Source organism: Manacus vitellinus, unplaced genomic scaffold (genome assembly GCF_001715985.3).
Source record: "Manacus vitellinus isolate BGI_N305 unplaced genomic scaffold, ASM171598v3 scaffold_29_pilon, whole genome shotgun sequence".
In the NCBI taxonomy this organism is placed as follows: Eukaryota; Metazoa; Chordata; class Aves; order Passeriformes; family Pipridae; genus Manacus; species Manacus vitellinus.
Window position 1 is genome coordinate 2,813,475 of NW_021940207.1, and position 18,621 is coordinate 2,832,095.

The following is an 18,621-nucleotide window of genomic DNA, read 5'->3' on the forward strand; positions in this document are numbered from 1 at the left end:
CAGCAGCATCTGTCCCTGCCCGCAGGGGCACTCGGCGGTGCCAGCCCCCGCCCGCGGTCACCCGCCGCACTCAGCGGCGATGCTCGTACCGACCCTGCCGATCTCCCTCCTGCCTTCCCCCATCTATCTCCGCGGCTCCCAAGGCTGTTCATCCCCCCCCACGATAGTAATTTAAAAGTTTTTCGTCCTTTAAGGGCGTTACAGTTGTTGACGAGGAGAGGGAAAATTTGTAAACTCTTGGCCTCGACTCAGTTCTTCAAGACAAGTTATGTCATCCACAATGCAGGAGTTTCCCTGGGGGTTTTGCCAGGCACTTAAAAAATCAGGCGTTGCACACCCAGGCTGACGTTCCAAAGAGCTGTGGTCAGGAGCTTTGAGAAGAACAGGGGTGATTCCACATGTTCCTACAAGTTTTCTGCTGGAAAAAAGGGATGAGAAATGGCCCCAAACACCTGTTTGGATGTGGTCGTGGAGGTGCTTCCATGTCTCTGTTGATTAGCTTTCTTCATCAGCGAGATGCTTTGTAAATTCTGTCTCTTCTTTTAAACCCCTGGTATTTAGAAGCGGTTTGTTCCTGGCCTTTTAGGTACTGCCTAGCAGATCTTGTGCTTTTAAGAAGTTATGACAGTGAAAACATGAAGTTATCACTGGAATATTGATTCTTTTTGTTACTGTACAGTCAGTTCAGGTTGGGAACTAAACTGATGTGATTTTCATTATGTGCTTCATGAATCTATTTGCAAAAGGAACGTTTTTCTGAGAATATTGCAACTTTGCTGCCTCTGTCTTGCTTAGAGGAATTGACTCAGCCGACTGGTTTGGTGTTGCTGTTGCACTGGTCAAAATCTGTAAACGTGTGGATCTATTTGACTGTTACAAGGTATTTAACAAGAGCAGGAATTGAACATAACAGTTTCTTGGAAAACAGCCCAACAGCAAGTAAATAGTAGGCCTTTCCTCATGATAGGAAGGCGTCGCGGAATAGAATGAGTTTGCTGGATGTTTTTCTGTCTAATTTCAATACTGCATTGAAGCTCAAGAAATTAATTTCATCCTCAGAATCATCTAGGTAGTCTTAATACATTGGCTCACTCGGAACAGTGAGTTGCACATGAAGGTTTTTATTGACAGAAGTTTCCTGTGGTCACATGGTGCCTTTTTAATGTTTTAGTCCTTCCCTTAAAGTGTAAAAATGAAGTAAGATTCTGGCACTTTTAAATTCAGATCCACTTGGATATTGTTCCATTTCACCTCAGGAACTCCTGGTTTTAATATTTCCTTGTACAATACTCTTCCATGTAGCCCACAGTGAGTTCAGAAGATTCCGTTCTTTATTTTTTTCCCAAGGCTTGTGAAGAAACCTGTTTCTTTGTCCACTCTCTGCCTTTTTTGTGGTGAGAAAGCTTTAAAGCTAGTTTGGCATTGCTGTGTGCAATCATTCTCAGTCTGGCTGAGCTAGACCTCCCGAAGTACATGATAACACGCTTTCTTCCTCTTGAACAAACTGTTTTATTTTAGGCTGGCCTGTGCTTACCCCTGGTTTTTGCCAGCCCTGTTGCCAAAGGGGCAGCCTGTCCTGCTGAGTCTGTGGAGAGATGATCTCAGATGTAGTGCAGTACTCATCTGAGTCTCAGGAATGACCTGAAAACCACTGGAAGATGCAGGGCACTGATTGATGTGATGTCCTTTAGTTTCACCTTGCATGAGTGTGTTGCCTCCTTGGCCCCACACACTGTCCCATGTGGATGTCCCATACCTGAGGATGCTAAGAGCAGAAAATTTCTTCCATTCCCTCTATTGTTGTCTTGCTCCCCCTGGATCAGAGGTGAACTAGCTATTCTCATCCTGTCTTTGAAGTCTTTATGGTGCCTTTAATAGTGTGTACTGCTTCAGTTGAAATGAAGCTGCAAGGACTCATGTCAAAAGATTATTGATGGTCAGAGTCAGGGACATGCACTGCCCTTCCTGAGTGATACTGGAAAGCAGAAACAGGCATGCTCACTGACATAAGTCCTACTGTGTTTGCTCGCTCACAATTGTAGGTTTTGGCTGGCAGAATATTTGTCCTCGAGTAGCACCTGTTCTAGCCCTTCATGTTCAGTATGCTGAACTATTGTTTTTGGATCCAAAGTGGTTTGGTGCTATTGTAGTGCTCTCTGTCATTGCTGTTTTCCAGCCCAGTGTTGCACTTTAACAGGGAAGAGTAACCCATATATGTATAAGGGTGAACTTGTTTATATTTGTGTCTTGTATGTATCCTGTCCCTTCCTTTTCTCTGTGTCAGTGAGGCAACTTTACAATGTTAGACCTCTCTTTTCTAGGAGTTCTGTTTTCTTTGGCCTTTCTAGGAATATATTCTCCTTAGGTCAGGGTTTATTTTCTGTGGGACCCTAAACATACTTATGGGACCTATAAAACAGTAAATTCATGTTGCAGTGAAGTGTGAATGTGTTGGCAGTAAGATCAGCAGCAGAGATACTAGAGTGTTTAAAATTGGAAACCTTTTGTCTTGATATACTTGGTTTGAGCCATCTGGATATGTTATTCGACTGTTCCATTATTTCTCGTGTGGAGGAAGGAGCCAAGATCTTTGGTTGTTTGATGGACATTGAGAGACAGCTGAGAGATTAAATCTGCCTTTCACAGAGCATTCCAGCTCCCTGTGCTGTTAGGAAACCATATGCTTGGTACATCACCAGTTTCCATCAGAGGCAAGACTGTCGTCATAATTTTGTATCTCTCACAGTGTGGGCTGAAGGCACACACTGATCAGGTGTGTCAGGGACTGTAGTTCTGCTCTTCCTCCCCTTCTTTTCCCTCACTCCTCAAGTAATACTCTTGCATGATATTTTCGTTTTGGGTTTTTTTTTTTTTTCCCTAGAGAGAAAAATTTACACCTCTCTCTTGCCAACTGTGCCACACCTCTGATTTGGCAGTGTACATCTTAACATCAGTGCTATTTTCTTTCCTTAAATGAAAATCTGGCTCTGTGTTCTGGAATAAAAAATGATAGCATTTCCTCGTCCTCAGGATTTAACAAAAAGGACAGCCCTCTTTGCAGTGCTGAAACTTCTCAGGTGTTGCTTAGATTTGTCTTGAATTTCTCAGTCCTCCTACAGTGATTTCCTGCCCAGGTGAGCCTTGCTCCTGTAACATGCTCTGCATCTCAGGTGTTTGGTTTACTTTGTCATCAGATGGAGTGGCTTGTTTGCCTAGAACAGAAGCTGTGTCGTTGCAGCTCTTCCTGGGACCTTCATCAATAATACATGTAGAGACATGGAGGATTTAAAACTGAAAGAGGCTTAGCTAATTGCCTTTGTTGTCTGCCAGATTTGGGTAAAAGATTATGATCTAAGTCAATAAAAATTATACTCTTGGCAGGTGTCTTATAAAGTGGGAACTTCTTGCAGTATGTGGGCAGGGTGAAGCCTGGGCTGTCCAAAGCCTCTGTTCAGCAGAGGAACCATGCAGCAGGTTTTTTTTTTTGCTTGAAATGCATCACAGAACAGCGTTAATGTGTGAAACAGCTTTCCTGTATACATGGAAGGCTAGATAAAAAGGAAGAGCATTATGATGATGTCATGTGTATTTCCCAAGGGAAGTGCAGGAGGGATTTGGATGTGGAGTAGATGATACAGCCCCCAATGCCACTCTGTCCCTGTGCAGGGCTCCATGGCCTGCCCCAGCAGCACCCTGTGCCTCACACTCCTTTCTGGGGTGCTGCTTTTACTTGTTTTCCCCAGCCCATAGCCCTGCCTCTGTCCGGTGGCATAGCCTGGTCTATTTATATTACAGATCTATTTATATTGTTTCAGGATAACTTTCATCATTGTTCCAAGTGCCTCTGGAAAGAGAGACGGAGGCTTGCCATGTAGCTGCAGACATTAGAAAACAGGGGAAAAAAATACTTCATCCTCTGCAAATGTTTTCCCTCTTGGCTTGTGGGGCTGGTGCTTCATTTAACTTCAACCAAATGTCAAATAAAGGGGTATTGGTTGAAAAGAAATTGTCCTTAATTTATGGAGTTTCTTGTAAACAAGAATCAGCTCTCAGTTTCCCTCCCCTTCCTGCTTATGTTTTCCTCCTGCCCTGCTTAGGGTGAACTTCCCCTTATCTCTCTGCTCTAAAGACATCGTCTGTCAGCCCTTTTTCCTTCCTACTTAGGTGTTGCAACTTAGGTCTGGTGGTGCCTTATCTTTCTGGTTTTTTTGTTAGCCTTTTCTGTCTCTCAAAAAGCAAAGGAAAGAGAACATTTTGAGGATGAGTCTCTTCAGGGCCAACCTTACATAAGTCAGACTTTGTGACACAAGCACAAAGCTACGGATCAGAGGAGTGCTTTTAACAGTTGGCATTTGGGCAGATCTTTAAAAGCTTAATTTCTGAGCCTCCTCCCTGGATCATTAGAAAGCTACTACTCTGGGTTAAAACACAGCACTTGCATTTTTTTGTGAATGTGTGATCTGGGCGGAAGCTATTAGTTTCATACCGTGGGGTTTAATGAGACAGATGTCCCCAAATGCCTTCTGGAATAGTTGTCTCCAGTTCCACAATGTCACATTGCAGGGACAATACTCATTGCTGTGAAATGCAGGTATCCATGGAGTGGAAATCTGTAGCTAAGTAGTGCCCCTGGGCTGTGACCCAGGAGTGTGGGCAGTGCTACGCTGAAATGCAGCACGTGGATGTGAACAGTGGCACAGCCTGAGCCCTGAGTCCTGCTTTAAGCATGTTTCTGGCCCTGGAGGCTCAAACAGAAGAGGATAATCTTAAACCAAATTTTAAGATAAGAATGCTGTTCTGAGATTAATGTTACTTCTACGTAGAGGTTTTTAATTTTGTGATGCCTCCCACCTGAAAATACCCAAACGTTTGCCAGTGGAAGTGTGAGCCTCCATGTGAACAACTGGAAGCTGCTGACAGTGTGTTTCCTGTCTTTACCTTTCACTGATCCCCGGGGGTGCTGCTGCAGTGGATGATTTGGGAGAGGAGTACACTGGCAGCTGAGGAAAAAGGTCTGAAGGCAAGAGAAGATAACAAAGAGTAACCTGATAGGACAGGAGAGAGAGAAAACTTTAACTTCCAGAAGACAGGTTAACTAGGAGACAGAGTTGTAATATGTTGTTAAAACATGAGCAGACTTAGTACTCAGGTTTCTCCTCTGTGTTTCATTGCTTTCCCTTGAGGACCAGAACTGAACTAATGTCTGCACTAACTGCTGTTCCCTGATTTCAGATTTATTGGTTCCTTTGATCTAAGAATTCAGCAGACTCAGAAGTTTTATTCCTTGTGCTTGATTGTTCCCAAGACTTCCAGTGGTTCCAGCTTTATTGCAAGTTTCACAATATTTGATATTTTCCATTAAAGTTCAGCTCCAGAGTTCTAGGATTACAAGAAAATCCTTATTTAAAATTGCTCCTACACTTCAAAGTTGGAGGCAGGGAGCATGTGAAAGCACAAACATTTGAAACAGAAAAAACAAAAGGCAAATAATTGCATTTTTTCTTATTATTCTTAATCTATTCTAATTATTTGCTGAGGGTCTGACTTGTGATTTATTTGCTGTTTGGTACTGAAAATTGACATGCTCAGTGTTGTGTTTTGTTGGTTTTTGCTTTTGTGACCACCCAGAATCTCCTTATCCATTCTGTAAAAAGGGGTCTCCAGTGTCCTTGACCAGATGTTTCTTACATATACCAACTTTTTTGCATAGTGTCAAAATGTTTGATGCTTCAGCCAGGAGGGAGTGTCAGGGTCACAGATAATGTTGTGTACACTGTTCAGCCTCAGGGTTTTTTAGTTTGTGGATTTGGGTTTGTTTTGGGTGGTTTGTTTTCTTTTTTTCCCCAGCTTGCGTTACCTGTCCCCTTCTACTCCTGTTCAAATTGAGTTATAAACATGAAGATATCCAGAGTATTCCCTCTGAGAAGGAGGTTGTGTGGATGTTGGTTAGGGACTTGCTATTAACCAAGCAAATTGACAGAACAGAAATAGTGAATGGCTGGAAGTCACTATGCAGGGTGTCACCACTCAGTGGTCAGGCAGTAAGAAATTCCTCTGAGCAGTCCCAGCAAATAAACTGGAGTAGAAAGACGTATTGTTAGAAATGGAAATGTGCCCCATGCCAGGTATTCATCTAGGGAGCCAAACAACAGAGGTGGTGCTTCTCCCCCACAATCCTCTTGATTTCAGATTTAGTTTTTGGCAGTTCATCCCTGTGTTGTCCCTTTCCCTCACCTCTTCTTCACGTCGTGTTTTAACAGATCTGGTGGCTGGATCCAGAGCTGACGTACGGCAATGCCAAGCCATTTGTCTTCACGCAGGGCCACTCGGTGTGTAACCGCTCCTTCTTCCCCTGCTTTGACACCCCTGCAGTGAAATGCACCTACTCAGCTACTGTCAAGGTAAGGGGCCGAATGCCTGTGAATGGAGCTCTTAGTTGCTGTTCACTTGTGAAAGCATAGTTACATCATGTATGTACACATGATAAAAATATTAACTGTGATTCAGAGTTATAAAAAATACTGCATTTTTTAGGTCCCGTTCTGGTTCTTGGGCCAGAATCAGGGTAGTGCCACGAAGGTAACTCTGCTGCCTATTGCACTTGGGTCTTGCTCCCCTATACTTAATGCTGAAAGAGTAATTGTGAAATGGATAATATGAGAGAGAATTTGGTTGGTTGCTTCCAGTAGTGTCAAATAATGTTGCATCTTGTATAGATGCAATAATTTGATATGTGAGTGCTTTTGGGGCAGCTGGCATATAGGAGAAGTAATGTTTTTAGTTGGTATGTTTTCATGGGCTGGGCAGGTTGTGGTATAAAAATCTCACAGAAATCTTACATTCTGTGTTATCTAAAATGATTGTTTTTAATGTACATCCTCAGATGAAAATAAACAAGAGATCTGTGGTGTAGTCATTCAGCTGTGATCATCTGGTGAGCTGATGTGTATGATGTTGGTCTTCCAGGCTCCAGCAGGCATACAGGTGTTGATGAGTGCCACCCAAAGTTCCTACCTAGAAGAGGAAGGTGTATATCAATTTTACATGGAATATCCAGTTCCTGCCTACTTAGTGGCCCTGGTGGCAGGAGACCTTATACATGCAGACATAGGCCCAAGGTAAGGTTTGCAGTGAGTTGATTCTGCGTTTTCTGTCTCTGTACAGTACTTTGTGTTGTAAGTACTAATGACATTGAGTCAGTAATATTGGAACAGTTGGGTCCATGAGCTGTGAGTGTTGAGAGAGTTTGAGGTGTAGTTGGGTGTAAAGAAATTCATGGCACTGCACTGGCAAAGATATATTCCTCTTTCATAAATGCTGCCTATTGTCCCCTGCAGTCATTACAGCTGCTTTTTCATTGCCTTATTGTAGGGATCTTTGGTTACCTCTTGCCATGGAGCGTTAGCCGAGGAGGGCCCGAGTCTGATGGGAGGCCTCCTCTCACTATTACCATACATGGAAGTGTATTGAGCAGTCAGACTATTTTTTCTAAGAGATAATTCAGTTTGCTGAAGTATCACCTGATGTTTTCTGTTTTCTGACAGGAGCAGAGTGTGGGCAGAGCCTTGCCTGCTGCCAACAGCCATCAGCAAGCTTTCTGGCATTGTTGAACGCTGGTTGACTGCTGCAGAGAGTCTGTATGGCCCCTATATATGGGGAAGGTGAGTTTAATCAGTCTCCCAGGATGTATAATGGGAACAAAATAAAACAATATTGAGAAATGATCATGCTTTCTCCCTATGCAATAGCAAGGCAAATGAGCATTTCAAGTGACGATTGTAGTAGTTGAAAACAAACTCCAGAGTTTTGTCTCCACAAGTGGCAGTGAGGACCATGAAGGCACAGACGTGTTTTACCGGATTTATGGGGCAGAATGGAGGTTTCTAAACAGTGGATCTTTCCTAAGGAATGAAGGTGTTTTGTGATGCAAGCCCAGCACTGGGCCAGACACCATTTAAAATGTGTGGCTATTTTATTTATCTCATTTATTTCTGCATGTGGCACTTGAGATGTGATGTATTTATTGTGGTAGGCCTGAAGATACTGAAAATCTCAGTACAGAGTCATTGAGAGTCCAAGTCCCCAAAACCAACATTAATACTTCTTGAATTAAGCTTGACTATGTATTACAAAAGAATGTTTTTAAGAGAATAATTTCATTCTTTGGATGAGAGACCGTGTTTACCAAGGCTTCCTATATTTCTTTGCTAAAGGTAAGCAGGAAGATCTCGTTGTTAACTTACGAAATGTTACTTGAAGTAATCTGGCAACATTGCCCAGTGTGCCAGGGCTGATCATTGGTAGAGAAATTTAGAAAATAAACCAAATATTATTGTTGTGTTCTGAAGCAGACAGATCTGAGTTATTTTGCTGACACTGCATGTAAACCAAATCAGTTAATTCATTGAGAGCTTCCCAGTCTTCCAGGAGGCCTTTGGAGACTCAACACTGTTACACTGCTGTATATAGTGTAAACTTAGTGGTTCTGGCTCTCAGATACACAATTTGTGATGAGTTTGTGTGTGTGAAGGGAGCATGATGCTTTTGGGAAGTGCTGGATCTGCTGCACATGAAAAGACTGTCAAGTCTTTATGTCCAAATGTGAGCAGGTCCTTGGCCAACAGAAGAAATACTTGATTCCCTGATCAGAAGAACTAGGCACCACTGGTCTAGGAAGTTCGTTCACGAAGTCACATAAAGGTCTCGGACGGGCCTTTCCTAAAGAAAGGAAAATGTTACTGTGTCTCTTCTGAAACAGCTGTAGTTTACTCACCTCCTCTCTCCCCTCTCTCCCCTCTCTCCTTAATTTTAGATATGACATTGTTTTTCTTCCTCCATCCTTCCCTATTGTTGCTATGGAAAACCCATGCCTGACCTTCATCATCTCTTCCATTCTGGAGAGCGATGAGTTTTTGATCATTGACGTCATCCACGAGGTTGCCCACAGCTGGTTTGGAAATGCAGTCACCAATGCCACCTGGGAGGAGATGTGGCTGAGCGAGGGCCTGGCCACCTACGCGCAGCGCCGGATCACCACCGAGACCTACGGTACACCTGCAGAAACGTGTCCCCTTGTCTACACCTTACCATAACAGAGTTGCCTGCAGTGGGATATTTGCCCTTGGAAGCTCAGAAGTCTGTAGGGAGCTGGTTTTCAGCCACAAACTTTGCATTGAGCACTTTAAATGCTTAGAGTTTGATGTTGTCTTGGTTTTGGGTGGAATCAATACCTGATATGGTAGCAGGGGCTTTGAGTGAGGTGTATTAGCACAGTGTTATAGGGACTTTGGAACTACTGTTGAGTACCAGGCAGGTGTTCATATGTCAGAGCAAGGTGAGCAGAAGATACTTCAGAGAAAGATGTAAGGAATCTTATGGTTGCGTTGTGAAATAACTGTCCTCTGAACAGGTGTCCTTCTAATTCTGATCAGTTAGTAGGTACCTGCTGTTAGAATGAATGATGACAATAGCACAAAAAAATGTATACATTTATGTAGCTGTCTCTTTATCTGCTGGAGGCTTCCTGCAGGGCTGTACAGCCCTGCCTTTGCTTATGTCAGTGAATTTCACAGTCCAGTTGTTGATGCTGCCTTTAGAATATATAAGTAGTAAATCATTCCTCTTGTTTTTAAATTTAATTGGCTTTTTGCTAAAGTGAATAATGGGAACGCACAGTTTTCTAGTTTGTCCTGTTATGTTCTTAAAAGCCAGTTCCATGTGTATTCTTACATGTCTGCTGCAAACAATCTCAGAAAAATTACTGGAAATCTTGGCAGCAAAAGTGTTTAGAAGATTGCTTATGTTTTTATTCATGTATATTGTTTTTGGAGATGAACCGATAATGATTACGTTTAGGGAAAGAAGTGCTCTGAGCATCTATGGAGATGTTACTTTGCATATTGTATGTCTTTGAAAGCTGCTTTTATGTTGAGTAATTCTCAGTGGTTAGGACTGTCCTAAGTCACATTACACATGGCAGTGATATGAGTAGGTCAGGAGACCTGTTCTCTGTCCCATCTTAGTCTGTCCCTCTGATGCAGAACAAGCTATTTGCTGATTTTGGTCTGTTCTCTTGAAATTTAGAACTGGTTGTTTCAAGAAGCATTTGTTAGGAAACTAAGAAATGCCTTTCCCTGTGCCATTCTTTAGTAAGCTCCTTTTCCATTCTATTTTGTATTTTGTTTCTAAGACAAACCTCTGATCTAAATCTTGCCATTTCTGACATAATTTCTGGAGTATCTTCTGTTGTTAATAAAAACGCATCTTTGTAATGACACTGTTTAGAGAAATTTGAGTCCACTGACTACCACATCTCTTGGATCTTGCTTAATCCTTCTCCCTGCAGCTTGAAGTAATTGCCCTTAACACTAGCTATCCTGGTTCTTGCTTTCCCCTGGGAAGCACATCCGCCCCTTGCTCTGCTCATACAGGTTCTCCTGTCTTTCAAATATATCCTGCTTCTTGATTCGCATTTTGCTTTTATTGGATTTTAGTGTTTTGTACATTGAGACTCTGAGATTGGATCTATGTAACAAACACTATCGCTCAAGTTGAAAACTTAGCAAAGAAGGCTAAAATGTTAATAGTTATGGATGTTAAGTATCTTCTGAATCTGAAAATCAGTTTTCTTCTGCCTTTATCATGTGCAAGGGCATAGGAAAGATCTCTTGACTTGCCAGTGTAATACAGCTAGTTTGGCTCGAAAGCATGGAATGCTCTGCACTGCAGTTAGGGAGAAGAGAAGGAATGGCCTACCCAGTCACAGCTGTAGAAAACCCTAATGAGTGCAAGGTGAAAAATGTATGGCAAAATATGGGTAGGATGATAGATAAAGGTTAAAAAAGGTACAAGGATCAGTAATATACCAACCAAATCTAATCCTTTTCTCTTTTCACCCAGAGGTGACATTTACTTACTGGCAACTTACTTATTGGCAACTTGAAATGGTGTCTACTCTTCTACCAGTGGCATTATGTTTTTGTAGTACTTGATTGCTCCCTGAAAGTTACCTGTAGAATACTTATTTCAATGCTGCTCTGCTCATCTTGCAAGAATTGATAAGATGATGTCAAGGATGTAACTCTAGTGTAGTTTTCATACTGCTTTGTTTTTCAGTGCAGCCTGCTTGCATAATCAGAGTGAGGAAATGCACTGGGTTAGGTTCTGACTTCCACTACAAATTGAAAGGATGTTTTGCACTCAGGTTTCCCTGCCATTACATTACTGTGATTCTGTCTTGCTGTTGTGTCTTTTGCACCTTTGGCAGCTTTTACTTTGTAGCTGTGCTAGTCCTGCACAGGTCAGGTTTTGCTGGTCATTTTCCCACAACTAACAAGTTATTTTCTGGGGTAGGAGCTGCCTTCACGTGTTTGGAGACTGCATTCCGCCTCGATGCTCTCCACAGACAGATGAAGCTCCTTGGAGAAGACAACCCAGTCAGCAAGCTTCAGGTTAAACTGGAGCCAGGTATTGCTTTTGGCAGAGGCTAATGTACACAAAATTATACACATTTGAATATCACTGCTGGAAGATAGAAAAAAAAAGATTGATTTTTACATATCATTTATAAAAGAAAGAAAAAAGAAATACTGGTTTGTAAACCAGGCTAAAAGTAAGTAAGGAAACTTGGCCTTGAAGTTTTCTTTGAATCTAGATAACTTGTCTTTACAAATATTGTTCTGTGTAAGAACAGAACAGACTCACTGCGTAGAAAGAGTTTGAAGAACTGCCTTGAAAGCTGTATGGGCTTGAAATTCTGAATTTATAAAATAAAGTAGTTTATAATGGACATATTTGGAAACATCACATGAAATCCTCTGCTATTAAATGTTCCTGGTTTTATGTTTTCATGTAAGATCTACATATGTGTGTATTTAGCATGCCAATAAACATAGGCACTTGCTCCAAGTTGAGCTTTGCAGAGGCTATTTGGTTATTCCCTGAGCCAGATGCATGAATGCACTCCAGATCTGTGTATCTTCTTCACTGATAGTTCTCTAGGTCTGTGGTCACTGTTGGTGGGGTGAAGCAGTTTTCAGTCTAGGTGGTATTTAAAACAACCTCAAATGCAACTGGAGATGATACTGGAAGTGAATGGAATGGAAAAGCACATGTTGGAAGTTTCAAAAGAGGAGCAAGTAATGATTACCTTATATTGATATCTTTGAAAATTTGTGGTATGGCAATTCCCTGAGTTTGGCACTGAAAAATGAGAAAAGGATTTGTTTTCAGATGTTTTCTGTGACCTCTAATTTAGAGTGACTTGTTCCATTGGGAATTAGTACCTGCCTTACAATAATTGGGTTTTTAATTATTATTTATCAGGTTGTGTGTTTCACTGCATCCATTTGATTTACTGTAGTAACTTAAATGTACTGACAACAGACTTCTTTGGGTTTTAAGTCACTATGTTTCGACTTGGTGATCTCTGAGGGGTCTGTATATTCAGAAGGGCTGGAAATCACTGTCCTCATTAGAGTGTCTTATCACAGTTGTCTTCTCCTTTCAGGTGTAAATCCCAGTAATTTAATGAACCTCTTCACCTATGAGAAAGGCTACTGCTTTGTTTACTACCTGTCCCAGCTTTGTGGTGACCCAAGACACTTTGACTCCTTCCTGAGAGTGAGTGTGAATAAGCTTGTGCTTCTCTTGCAATTTAGAGCTGCTTTTTTGTTGTTGTTTGGTTCTTTTTTACTGGGTTTCGTCACTGTGGCTAATTGCTAGGGGTAAAGTTGAACACAGTTGTGTCTGAGATGGAGGGATATTGTGGGCCTGTCTGTCAACCTAGATGAATTTTTTAGATTCTGAGGTTATGAAGTGCTACATACAGAGTAGTAGTATATTTTTGTTATCTCTTGTTCTCTGCTCCAAGTAATTAGAAAGCTGTTCCAGCACAGATTGCCTGTGAATGGAGTGATGTGGCTTGATTCACTACTAAGAAGTGTTAGCTGCTTGTTTTTTTGCCAGGGTGACAAAGGGCAGGTTGCAGCCTTGGAGCACATTTGCAAAACCTGTAGAAAATTATCAGCTACTGACTTGTTTTTGAAAAGGTAGAAGAAATGGTACGGAGCTGTCAGTGTATTTGCAGCTACTCAGTTTTTTTCTTATGGTGCTTCACTCGTCTGGGCAAAGAGGGAGAATATTTTTCTTGATTATTTCTTTTAAATCTTCAGATGCTTGGTCTCACTCTTCTGTTTCTATTTGTTCGTTGTTGTTGTTGCATGCAGTGGTTCCACATCAAAAGGAAGCTGTCTTTCTCCTAACCATATTTGAACTTTTTACTCTTTCAGGCCTACATTGAGAAGTACAAATTTACCAGCGTTGTGGCTCAAGATCTTCTGGATTCCTTCCTGAATTTTTTTCCAGAGCTGAAAGAGCAATGTGTTGAGAGCAAAGCAGGTAGGAGATTTACTTATTTAACTGTAAACACTGTAGAAAATCTGGATGATAAATTTTGTGCTTTGCTTGGAGGATGCATTGGGAAATGCTAAGGTGAACAAAACCCTTCGGCAACAGCCAGGTTTGTGACAGAATTTATTGTTGCTGTCACTGTGTTGGGGAATGAGAACATATTAAATTGCTGACAATTTGGTCATTAATTAGCTGAGTGGCCCCTGGTTAACTTTCCCATTAACTCATCTTTCACTCTGCAGACAGAATGATCAGTGCATGTAAGATTTACACATGCTCAAATGCAGGGAAAAGGTGAATATACTTCGAAATTCCATCTATTTCAATTGTAGAAAACATGCTTTGAGAACTATAACTTTCCCAGGGTCCTACACATACATAAAATCTCTTCCATAATGTTTCACTCTCTCTTATATCCCCTGTTTATAGCTATTGGTGGATTTACGGAAGGTCTGTAATCTACTAGGTGTTACTAGCCCACTTGCTTAAAGAAATGAGACTAATGTTGTCTTGCCAGTTGTCCATCCTTGCAAGTAGTTATTAGACCCGTTGGTCAGTTTAAACCAGACCAGCAGGGGAGTACAGCTCCTAAAGATACTGGGGTCTTTCAGCTTTGTGGAGAGGAAACTGCCTGTGGAGAGGTGTAGATGAGTGAACTTACTGTGGGGAAAAGCTGCAGCAGGAGCTCAGCAGCTCTGTGTTTTTCTTGGACCAGTGGTTGGCTAAAAAGTTAATCACAGCATGGGCTAGTTATTGCCTGGCTAATATTCAGTGGATGCAGGAGAGAGGAGTTTTAGGGTAGATGGAGTGGAACAGGAAGTATTGCCAGAGGTTAGAAAGTACTGAGGTGGTAAAGGGTCAAGGGGAAGAGCTTTATTGGAAAGCAGGCTCTGCTGCTTGTGCAGAAACTCATTTTTTTTGCTAATTATTGTATAAATAAATTTAAATTGCTTGTTTTTACTGGTGGCTAGGAAGAGTTTAGTCAGCCCTCTCATCTCCCTTTTTTTTTCTTTATGAAGCAGGTTTTCCCAATTTTCTTTAGTGCTCCTCATAATCCTGAGAAAGAGGAATGCATGCACAAGAAGTCTTATAGTTTGATCACAGATACTTGTCAGCCTGGCTGCCTTAAGGGCATGTGTGGTTTTTGTACTTACTTGCTGCAATGTTGAGCTCTAGAAAGCTCATGGTTAGGTTTGGAGAGGTGTTGCTGGCACTCTTTCAGGTGTTCCATAGGCTATCCAAATGACGCTGCTGTGCCACTGTAACTGTAGACTGGTCTGATTTACTGTTGTTAGAACCTCTCTTAACTATGTTAGAAGCAGTCCTGCACCTTGAGGCAGCCAAGCTACCTGCAGAGATCCCTGCTCCACATATTTGGTATTCCTCATTCCAGGACTGGAGTTTGAACGTTGGCTCAATGCTACAGGACCTCCATTAGCTGAGCCAGACTTATCTCAGGGATCCAGTCTGACGAGACCAGTGGAGACACTCTTCAAACTCTGGACCACAGAGCCCCTGGACTCTGTTGCTGCTGCCAGCAGCGTTGACCTCACTAAATGGAGAACGTTCCAAACTGTGCTTTTCCTGGACAGATTGCTGGATGGGTCACCACTGCCACATGGTGAGTACTCTTATCGGGAAGGTAGAAATTACTCCTGGAATAGTTGATTGAATTCTAAAGAGCTTTCTGGTTGACCTTACCATTCACGTAAAGTCAGGTTGAATGGGGCTTTGAGCAACCTAATCTAGTCAGACGGGCAGATGTCCCTGCCCATGGCAGAGGTGTTGAACTAGATGATTTTCAAAAGTTCTTTCCAGCCCAGCCCATCCTATGATTCTGTGATTTTATGATTTGTTATTTTCTGTCGACCCTCAAAATCAACAAAATAGGTCATAGTTCTTTCTCTGTGTATGTGCTCTCTTCAGAGGTGATAAAAAAGCTTTCGGAATGTTACTCCTCTCAGCTGGACTCCATGAATGCAGAAATCCGTATCCGCTGGTTGCAGATTGTAGTCCGAAATGACTATTATCCAGACCTTTACAAAGTCCGTCGCTTCTTGGAAAACCAGGTACTAACTGCTGGATTAAAATCACTGCACCTCTCAGTGCATGAGACATGTGCATGAGACATGCGACGTGAAAGACCTTGGAACTTCTGCTTCCTGGCCAAGTGTAGCCCAGGTGTGTTGTGAAGGGGCTGAGCATGGCTCACCTGCTAGCGGGCGGGGAGGAATGGGCAGATGTAATTTGAAATGCCTACAGATAATCTCTGCTTCTCTAGCCTGACTCAATACCCTTGTCCCAGCTCTGCCCCATGCATTTTTTGTGTTGCTTTGTAGCAGCCCTGGCTTTTCCAGACCAGAAGTTTTCACACTACTGAATCATGTGATTATTTGAATATTTACACTTCAAGCAAGGCGAGGGCTCATCGAGCTCCTTTCAGTGATTGTTATTGTGCAGGAGCAAAAGGTTAATGCATGTATTCAGTGTGGCCTCTTCTCCTTGGCCTTCCTGTTATTTGTGGAAGTGGCTCAGAGAGCAGATTTTTTTTATTATCATTCATAAAAATCTTTGCATTAGACTTACTTAGGATAGACTCATCTGTCTTTTGAAGAAACGTGTTGCTTGTCTACAGTGTGAAGTTATTCAGGGCTGTTGGAGTGTAGCTGTAGAAGATCCGAACTTGTTGACTTTTATTGAAGTGTTTTTATCCAGTTTTCCTTTTTTGCAGATGTCTCGGATGTACACAATTCCACTTTATGAGGACCTTTGCACTGGCACCCTCAAGTCTTTTGCCTTAGAAATTTTTTACCAGACCCAAAACCAGCTGCACCCCAATTTGCGGAAAACGATCCAACAGATCTTATCACAGGGCTTGAATCCACTTCCTGCCATAGACACTACAGCAGTCACTACAGACACACCAGCAATGGTGCTTGAGGACAAAGTCTCAGAGGCCACAAATGGTGCCATTTCACTCAGGGATGTCAACGTGTCTGCTTAAATCACCAGTTCATGCCAGCCACAAAGCTTGAAAATGGGGACAGGAACAGAGGAAAGATACCAAGCGTTGCCTCCTTTCTCTCAGCCTTGCAGCTGCAGCGTGTCATTGTAACTGGATTTCTCTCCCAAAACACAAAGCAAATGTGCCTTCAAGTATCCAGTGTGTGACACTGCCAGGTTTCAGAGATATCCTTCCGCTGTGTGATGAATATTTTGATTTGGTTTATACTGAGCAGGGACTCCTGGGCAGTTGCTTCTGCATGGAAAGTGGATAGTTCCCTTTCCTGAGGCTCATCTGGATGGTTTCTCCGAATCTGTTGATTGGTGGGGTTCTTTTCTTTTTTTTTTCTTTTTTTGTCTGAGGCCACTGAGGCATGTTCTACTTGCTGTGTGTATGTTGCTGGGGAGTGTGTATGTGTCAAACTGTCATTGTCCTGATATTTGGGCTAAAGTTCTGCAAAGGAGAGACTCAGGAATTGCCAGTGGCAGCAAACACGTTTTCATGTTAAGCTCCTTCCTGTGACAAAGGTATTGTGATTTGGGAGGAAGGGGATTAATACTTCAATAAGAAACTAATTTTAAATAGCTCCTGTTGCCCCCTGCCCACAGGTGGCTAAATAATAATAATAATAATAATAATGCTTTTTATGTATATATAAAAAGATATATCAATAAGAACCGGGAAACCCTATGATGGATTTGAAATCCTTCTGTAGTTAACCCTACCCTCCATTTTCCCTTTGCACTTGTGGGACAAGCAATAAGGAAATGTGTAGGCTTGAATTTTCACAAAAGTTAAAATTAGGTGCCCAAATGCCATCAATTCTGGTCTAGCTGCAACCTTGGTTAGTGTGTCATGATATGCGGCACATGTGTTTGTCAGATAGACTCTGTGTGTCTTCTGTCCTTTTGGAAGAATTAACAGGACCTTTAGATTCTTAAGATCCCCAGCATATCTTGGCTTGTAAATCAACCCTGGCAATATCCATGGTAAAATTTTACTACCTTGAATAATGTTTGCCTGAATAAGAGTTTGCCCTGTCTGAGGGAAGCACCATTTCTCTTGATGAGAAACTTTTAAGCCCCACTTTACCCGAGTCTGTTTTCTGACTTATGGTGGGAGTAAGGTGCCATTTAATTTACCAGATGTGCTGTTTCTCTGGATCACTGGCCAGCCATGCAGGATGCGGAGACGTTGTCTTCTGTCTGCGCCGTTCGGTCTCAGGAAACTTGAGGGCAAAGTGTCCTTGGGTGTTACAGAGTACAGGCGATGGTTCATAGACTCTGTGCCACAACACTTTAAACACGTGGGTGCCTGTGTGCCCCTCTGTGAGCTCCTGCAAGGCACCTCTGAGCTGATGAATCACCAGGATAGTCTGAATAAAAGGTGAAACATTTGCAAGAGGCTCAGCTAACGGAGATGTGAGAGAAACTGTTTTATACTTCAGGGCAAATTTTAGCCCTGCTATGGGGATCTGCACAGAACAGGAAGAGCGGGAAATTTGGGAGGCTTGTTTTTTTCTTCACCAAAAGTATCTGTTTACACCCATGTGTGGATGGGGACTTCGGTGCTGTTACTGGATCTGCATTTTCTGGCTTTAAATTAATTTGGACTTCACCATAGCCTTAGCCTGGGCTGAGCTGGGATAAAGCAATAATAAACTCAGGCCTCTGTAGTGCTTCATTAGTTTTAAAAATGGGCCATCAGCATTGTTGGGCTTCAGAACTCCAAGCTCTGCTCTTTGCTCCTTGAATGGGATTATCTCTGTAATTCTGTTTTGTTTTCCCAGAAAGGATGGAGAATGATGTTTTCTGCACAAATCTCTTTCCTTTTCATTTGTTGTTCTATTGAAAGAGATTTGTACAAGCTGACTTTACACTTCCGGAGTTGCCGCTGTTGGTGCTGCGCCTCCCGGACCCCACTGCCGGCAGCGGCGGCCTGGCCAAGACCAGGAACCACTAGCATCTTTTGGAATCACAGGCCTCTGTTTTAACTCGGTTTATTTCATGGGAGAATATTTGTGACCCTGGTGGAAATTTTTCATTACATGAATGCCTTATGATGACTGTCAAATTAAACTAAGCTTTGTGACAAGTTCAGCCTTTTGGGCAGTTTTTTAGCGTCTCTGCTGTGGCTGTGTGGAAGAGCTAACTTGGTACAATGTTTTTGTTCTGTCCTTTTCTGGGGTGCAGCACAGAGGGAGTTTG

General features: G+C 42.3%; 1 protein-coding gene across 1 annotated transcript; it reads left to right on the forward strand.

The window, feature by feature from the left end:
- The first annotated feature begins 4,549 nt into the window (after positions 1–4,549).
- On the forward strand, positions 4,550–18,508 carry RNPEPL1 (arginyl aminopeptidase like 1). The gene is made up of 11 exons (XM_029960727.1): positions 4,550–4,591; positions 6,261–6,401; positions 6,967–7,118; positions 7,545–7,661; positions 8,813–9,048; positions 11,353–11,466; positions 12,509–12,621; positions 13,290–13,398; positions 14,804–15,031; positions 15,337–15,479; positions 16,142–18,508. The coding sequence occupies exons 1-11, from the start codon at positions 4,550–4,552 to the stop codon at positions 16,412–16,414; spliced, it is 1,668 nt and encodes a 555-aa protein (XP_029816587.1). The 3' UTR covers positions 16,415–18,508.
- The last annotated feature ends 113 nt before the right edge of the window (positions 18,509–18,621 follow it).